The 7,581-nt window shown below is 42.6% G+C and overlaps 1 protein-coding gene across 2 annotated transcripts; it reads left to right on the forward strand.

Moving 5' to 3' along the window:
• Positions 1 to 503: 503 nt before the first annotated feature.
• On the forward strand, positions 504 to 6,813 carry LOC123400158 (protein PAT1 homolog). Of its 2 annotated transcripts, none has more exons than XM_045094573.1 (7): positions 504 to 781; positions 870 to 1,006; positions 2,056 to 2,216; positions 3,096 to 3,152; positions 3,336 to 3,405; positions 3,794 to 5,721; positions 6,376 to 6,813. In XM_045094573.1, exons 2-6 carry the CDS (start codon positions 997 to 999, stop codon positions 5,680 to 5,682), a joined length of 2,187 nt encoding a protein of 728 aa, XP_044950508.1. In that variant the 5' UTR covers positions 504 to 781; positions 870 to 996; the 3' UTR covers positions 5,683 to 5,721; positions 6,376 to 6,813. The 2 variants fall into 2 exon arrangements, with proteins under 2 accessions (XP_044950508.1, XP_044950509.1); XM_045094574.1 differs by having other exon boundaries at positions 538 to 781; positions 6,361 to 6,813.
• The last annotated feature ends 768 nt before the right edge of the window (positions 6,814 to 7,581 follow it).

Genomic DNA, 7,581 nt, shown 5'->3' on the forward strand with positions numbered 1-7,581 from the left:
TGTGGGACGACATGATCCGTTGAAAAACTTGTTGGACATCGAATTTGAAACATTGCTGTACTTGCATGCTATGTATGGATGATCTATGCTATTTTCTGTTCGAACTTTGACGAATATCATCCAGTTGCATAAAAAATTGTCCGCTAAGTCGAAGCATAGCTTGAAATCTATGCAGACAGTGTCGGATGGTCGACTGCGACATCCATGTCCACGGAGTGGTCCCCCTTGTCCGCGGATGGACATCGAAGCAAATTTGCGGACAGAGTTGGAGATGCCGTGAGTGCTTCCATGATGGAGTAGTTCGGAGACATGATATGGCCCTACTTCTTCGACAACAACACAGTCGAGAGGACCGGACTAGATTGCTTCTTATGTTTAAGTCCAGGGGCCTTTATGCGACAGATAGAAGGTCATAGATGTAAAGTATCTCTCTTTCATGGTCCTCGTTGCAATACATGGGGTGTTCTCCTCCTGCTTCTGGGCCCTTCGCGGTGGAAAGAAAAAAAAAAAGGAAAGAAAAGCCACGATTGGTAACGAGCACAACCTGCTTCTGCCGTTCCACGACGACGTCTCCCAATCTCCTCCTCTTCCACCATCCCCCCGCCGCCGGCCGAGCCCTACAGCGGCCCGCGCCGCCGCCGCTGCCGCCGCCGCCGTCCGGCCTTCCACCCCCTCCCGCGGAAGCGCAACGCCCGGGAGTCTCCCCTCCCCCTCCTCCTCCCCCGCGTCTCCTCTGCTCGATTGGCTCGGAGCGGACGGGAGATCCATCCAGGCTGTGTTGGTAAGGAAGCCCTAGCGCGGCTCTTCTGGGGTTTGTGTTTTCCTCTGCTGCCAGCAAATCGAACTCGACCCGTTCTCGCTCCATGCAGCTAGCCACGGATTTGCTCGCTGCCTCGCCTCGTGCTAGCGGAGCCTCTTCACGGTTCGGCTCGGCTCTGCTCTTCGAGATCTCAGCTTGTTTTCAAGGAATTTTGGGGGTTCAGGAACCCCCGCGCTATGGAGCCAGGTGACTAGTCAGTTTTGCTTTTGATTAGTTTATTTTTTATGTATTCCCCTGATGAAAGTAGAATGTTCAGAGGGATTAGTTTGTGATAATGATGATTGGATTGAACCAAACTTTTTTATCTTTATTTTTTGAAAAGTGACACTGATAAAGCTCATCTTGAAATAAATTAGCTGAGATTATACCATGTTATTCTCTGGGATACGGGGCTGATTTTGTTAATTGTTTGGCCATGCTTGTGAGTTAAGCTAATGTCACCTGCTGGAATTAAGTCCTGGTCCGGTGGTGCCCACCGTGTTTTGGGTTAGCTCTGCGGTGGAGCGAGCGAATCAATAAAGATTGTCGTTATTTGTTCTAAGAATTCTTCTGTTCCCATGCTTCCATGTCTAGCAGAAAATCTGCAGCATCAATTGAATTATACTCCCTGCATTTATCATTTAGAGTACGCCTAATTTGTCAAAACTATTGTAAAACCACATCTGTTTAAGAAGGGGGATTATATCATGCACGTGGGTGCTTCTCACTGAAGCACCGCAGTTTGGCACCTCTGCTTCTCTTCTGCAACAGGTTAACCTTCTGTTCCCACACTTTTACGGGTAGCGAAAATCTGCGGCATTGATTGAATTCAATCACTGTGGTGGGATGAGCTTACTTATATCTACATTTGCAGTTTCAATTGCTTCTTTTGGTGATAGCCTAACTTCTGCATGATGTATATGACTAACATCTCATAACCGTGTTCTATTGCGGAGCCCGCCTGTAGCTGCTTTAGGCTCAGGTTGCGGTTGCTGAACTGTGTTGTGCTGTGCTTATTTTATAATCTGCTGTAGCAGTTTAAGGCATAAATGAAAGTATTAAAAGAGGGTAGAACTCAACAAACACTAAAACAGGCAGAAGCTGGTTAACGGGTTATCACAGTCAACTGCAATGCCAAATGCAGCCTTAGTCTAACACTGTTCTCATTGAATGTTCTCGATATAGTATTTTTATATTGCTTTCTTCTCCTATAGCATCAGTTATTGTTGCTGGGTTCTTACATTATTCCTGTGCAGGTGATACCAAATTTGATGCATCACAGTATGCTTTCTTTGGTAACAATGTCTTGGAGGAGGTTGAGCTAGGTGGATTGGATGATGATGATGCTGGTGATGCTGGTTTTGTTGGGCCCGGTGACGAAGAATACACTCCTAATTATGGAAGGGATATGTTGGAGGTAAGATATATGGTAGAATGGAGGACAGCTCTTCTGTTTTGACGTGACCCATTGTGCGCCTTTTGGTCTTTCTTTTCAAAAAATAATAAAAACCCACAGTGGATAGCCGTTATGTTTGTGAGATGATGTGCCAAATAGGTAACTTGTGCATTGAGATAGCATTGTGAGGTTTCCTTCTATATCACAAGGGTCGCAAACTCCCTGTGGACTTCAGAGCACAAGGAGACTTTCTCTTAGAAATTATATCTTAATTTTGGATCAATCTGTTCTAGCCCTTGTTTTCAGTTTGGTTCATGCCATCAGGAGCCTGATAGAGGATGCAAAGTATGCAACCAATTTCATTATAGGTATACACATGCGGCCAAATAGGCAAATAGGAATATACATTGTTATGTAAACTGGGAAAAGCTGGCATTGTCTCTTGTGATTGCTAACTGTTTCCGTGTATATTGGTCAAAAGCCTGGGGTTACTAATGCTATCATGATTCAGAAAACAATCCGCTTAAACTGAGGAAGTTGGCGTATCTATTTTGAACTATTAGTTAACTCTGTAAAGTGTATACAGCTATGGTTGGAAATCCTCCTTGCATATCCTGGAAAAATTAGAAAGCTTACGTTGAATGCAGTCCTAACTATACACAAGCAAGTTTCAGTTCTGACTTAAGGTAGAAACCATTACAAGTTGTGTGTACTGCATGCTTCATTCCCTCCAGTTTCTGTTTATTTTCCACTAACAGTTGGATCCCGAACATGCATTTAGGAATGATCTGAGAATGCTGTCCCACTGAATTTCTTATCACCTTAAAAGATTGCAAAAGTTTTTTTTTTTCTGTTGTATAGGAAGATCAACAGCTCATTGGTCAAGCTTTGCTTCTGCAGGACGAAGGTGTAGGTTCATTTACTGGTGTTGATGATCTTGCCGGGGCATTCTCAAAGGTTTGATTCTTTGGTACATAGTGCATTTAAGATTATCGGATGTATATTATAAGATTATACTGATATAGTCACATGAGCTCTCATTTGTTTTACCAAAATTAACGTGTAACTAATTTGCACGCTTGCCGTGTTTCATTTATTCCTGTTTGTTGGTGAGGCTGATTTATTTATTTACAATTTCAGCTGTCCAGAACTGTTAACAAACCAAAGCAATCAGGAATAGTTAGTCGTGGGGGATCGTTACCTGGACAAAGTGAGTAATGCTGATTTACTCTTTTTTTTGAGGAAATATGCTTTTATGTTTTAATTTCCTTTCTGTCTTTGAAGGATATGTTTGCTGCATTATGCATGCTGTTAGAGCATGTTTGCAAATGCTTAAGAGATATTCTCTAAATTCTTTCAACTTGCTGCCACAGCTACACTTATCATGATGTACTTAACTTGGCTTGTTATGTCTTATGTCTGGCCAATGTAATTACTATAATATGGCTGCTACTGCCAGTCTGTCATTGTTTGAAGGCAAATCTTGGGTTAACTAATGAAAACAAATTCTTTGTTGTCTTGTTGCTTTGTTGAGTGCTATACACATTAACATCATTTTTATTTGTTTAATCATTTTATTATAATTCTGTGCTTTATAGCTTCCTCTGCTGACTGGACACAAGAGGCTGAATCATCATACTGGCCTAAACAGCCTGCATTGGACGCTGAACAACGGCTGGACAACAAAAACTGGTGGTCTCAACCACCCCATTCAGACCAGTTTGCTGACTCCAGACTTCAGAGGACATCCTCATCCCCGCAACAAGATGCTCAGTATAATCCTATTGAACCTATTCTCGGACCAAGGCCATCTCCTTTGCAGAGAATGTCATCATATCCTCACCAAGAGCCGCAATACAATAATATTGAACTGATTCGTGGGAATGGCAGCAGATTTCCACCAGCTTTGATGCAGCATCCAAATGGATTTATGCCACCTCAAATGCCGCCACCCCGTCAACAAAATGGAATGCTCCCAATTCAACACTCTCCACCCCAGTTCTCACAACTACATGCCCAGATGCTTGGTGCCCAACACTCTCCACCACAAAATGTGCAGATGTTTGGTCCTCGGCATCCTTCACCACAAATGATGGGTAGATTTGATCCAAATTTTGTTATGCCTGACTTGAGTGATCCCAGAGCAAGATCGATGTTACACCATGGAAGGCATGGCCCACGCTATCCTCCCCAAGGTTTTGAGCCTGCCAATATGAGAATGGACAATAGGTGGCAGCGGTTCAGATCCAAGTACATGTCCACTGAAGAAATTGAGAACATCGCAAGGATGCAGAAAGCTGCCACTCAGATCACCGATCCATATATTGATGATTATTATCATCAAGCTTGTTTGTCCAGAAAATCAGCAGGAGCACAACTGAGGCACTACTTCTGTCCAACCTTGATCAGAGATCCATCATCTCGTGCACGCAGTAAGGATGAACCACATGCGTATCTTCAGGTTGATGCTCTTGGGAGGCTCCCATTTTCTTCCATCCGCAGGCCCCGTCCGCTCCTTGATGTTGAAGAAGCCTCTGAACCAAGTGATAGCACTACTGAAAAATCTGCTTCAAAATCTCTTGACCAAGAGCCGATGCTGGCTGCTAGAATCACAATTGAAGATGGCCTTTGCCTACTACTGGATGTGGATGATATTGATCGTTTGCTTCACTTCAGTCAACAGCCAGATGGTGGTTTGCAACTGAGAAACAGAAGACAGGCTCTTCTCGAGCAGCTGGCAGAATCACTGCAATTAGTTGATCCACTCACACCTAATAAGGATGCATCTCTGTTGCCAAATGATGATCTAGTGTTTCTCCGCATAGTATCTCTTCCGAAGGGTCGGAAATTACTTTCTCGTTATATTGATCTTGTTACTTCAGGCAGCGAGCTGGCAAGGATAGTTTGCATGGCAGTTTTCCGGCATCTAAGATTTATATTCGCCAATTTGCCCTCTGATAGCAGCATAGCTGGGACCACAACTAAACTTGTAAGTACCGTATCCACCTGTGTTGTTCGGATGGACTTGAGTGGGCTCAGTGCTTGTCTTGCAGCTGTTGCGTGTTCGTCACAGCAACCACCTCTTCGACCTCTGGGATATGCTGCTGGCGATGGGGCTTCTGTCATCATAAAGTCTGTACTGGACAGAGCTACAGAGCTTCTTACTGATCAACATGTGGCCTCTGCCTACAGCATGCAGAACCGAGCTCTATGGCAGGCATCATTTGATGCCTTCTTCGGGCTGCTTATGGGGTATTGCATGAGTAAATTCGATACTGTGGTTCATACAGTGCAAATGCAACCTGCTGCTGCAGCTGTGATAAGCAGGGAAACACCAGTGGAGCTGTTGCGTGCCAGCCTTCCTCACACAAATGAGTATCAGCGCAAGCAGTTGCTCAGTTTCGCTCAGCGCACTGTGCCTGTCAACAGTTCTAGTTCTCATGGGTCTGGTAATGTGCCGATGACATCAGAATATGTCCAGAGCTGAAATAGAAGAACAGCTTTCTGTAATCTATATACTCATATGGTATAGCTCTTCGCTAATGTTTATCATAGCTTGCTTCCGTTAATGTCTATTCTACTCTTCTTTTTATAACTCTGAATCTTAGGAGTCCTATGTTATATGTAATACAGCCCTTTTTCACTTACTTTCTGAAAGCACCACTGGCACCACTGGTGTTTACATTAGATTGCGATCACTTACATTTTTTGCTTAGTTGATGAGACATGCTTGTTCATACTTGTTCAAAAATTATACCATTACAGCTTTTCTCAGCAATACCAAAAGAAAAAAAAGGAACAATTCTCAGTCTCCATGTTTTGTCACACTGTTTTGACAAGAAAAAAATCATCAATTTATTATCTCCATAGGTCTGCAACTTATACGAACATACACGTCGAGCAAAGAGCATAATCTCCAGTATCTGAATTTTTGGTGATATTTAGTTGCAGTTTTGCTGTAACATCAAAATTCTCTGTTAGGATGCTATTCAGTCGCAGGGTCCAAAATGGAATTTCTTGATCTTTCTTCTACAATCGTTTTGCTTTCTCTTGGATCCTTACCATCTATATTGACCTTTTATTTATTTGGAAGTCACTGTTGTGTTGTAACCTGTATTTTCAGTTTATCCTTCCAGTTTTATTTTTGTTAGCTGATCACTTGTAGATGTTAAACTTTTAGGTTCTTGCGAGTGGTGGGAAGAACATATAATATTGCAGTGATGGCAAAGGAGGATGGTCTCAGTCAAATATACAAAGGATGATCTTTGGCCACTTGAGGAAGCTGAAATTGATGAATTATGTTGTTGAGACTTGGGCAGAGAAGGCTGCTACAGTGGATGGTGCCCGAGGGAAACATGATCACTGAATGTGCTAAGCCTTCGTTCTGTCAGTCAAAACTTTTAGGGTGCTTTGTGTTGCTTTCCATTGCACGATCTGAACTTGTTTTAGCGGTTTAGTTTTGTCATTCGTATATGAATTTTGTTGTTTTCCTGATGGCTTGTGCTGTTTTTTCTGTTCTTCGGGTGCTTAAATTGGCACAAATTGTTACTCAAGCCTTGCGTATCAGCCTGACAAATCATCATTTCTGCAGTTTGGGTTAATTAGTACTAGCTGATAATGCTGTTGCCTTTTTTGGGTATGTCACCTTCTTTTGCTAAAGGTAATTTTGTCTAGAATTCATGTTGGTGCTTTCAACCTGTCTCCTGTTTGTTTTCTAATCTGGCTAGCACGATGCATATGAAAACCCGAATGAGAACACCAGCAAGAACAACATATGCAAATTCATTTGTTAACTAGTTAATCAGATTTTGGAAGCAGCCAACCTGCTACTGCTAATATGCTTGGTCAGGCGTATTTGGCATCATCATCATTTGCCTTGAAATACTATTTGCCGTCAAAAGGCCGGTGAAAAGGACATGCTAATAAACATGCGGCAGCTAACTTTTCTGAAAACTTGTGTAACTCGTCCTACATCAAGACAAATATCCAATTTTTTGGGTTTGGTTGTTGTTTGGATGGATGCCAATTTCTTAACACACCAATCCCTTTTTGTCTGCTGCAGTTCATGTTTTTTGATGATCACTCAAGCTTGAAGGTTACACTTCGATCATCATTTCTTTAGGGTACGAACAACAGGAGTGATGGTGTTACTGCTTTTCTAACTAATCCCCTAAAAGGCCGCAAGGGAGTAAAAATTTGGTTTTACTCTCTTACCGTGCACCTAGCTAATGCCCTAAAAGTCTTGGTGGAGTGTTTTTTTTTACTCCAACTCCCAATATCCTGTTAAATGCTTCTAAATTTGAACAGGCTGACAAATCAGCAGTTTGGGTTAATTAGTACTAGCTGATAATGCTGTTGGTCTTTTTGGTATGCCGCCTTACTTTTG

The sequence above is a fragment of the Hordeum vulgare genome, chromosome 5H (assembly GCF_904849725.1).
Source record: "Hordeum vulgare subsp. vulgare chromosome 5H, MorexV3_pseudomolecules_assembly, whole genome shotgun sequence".
Lineage (NCBI taxonomy): Eukaryota > Viridiplantae > Streptophyta > Magnoliopsida > Poales > Poaceae > Hordeum > Hordeum vulgare.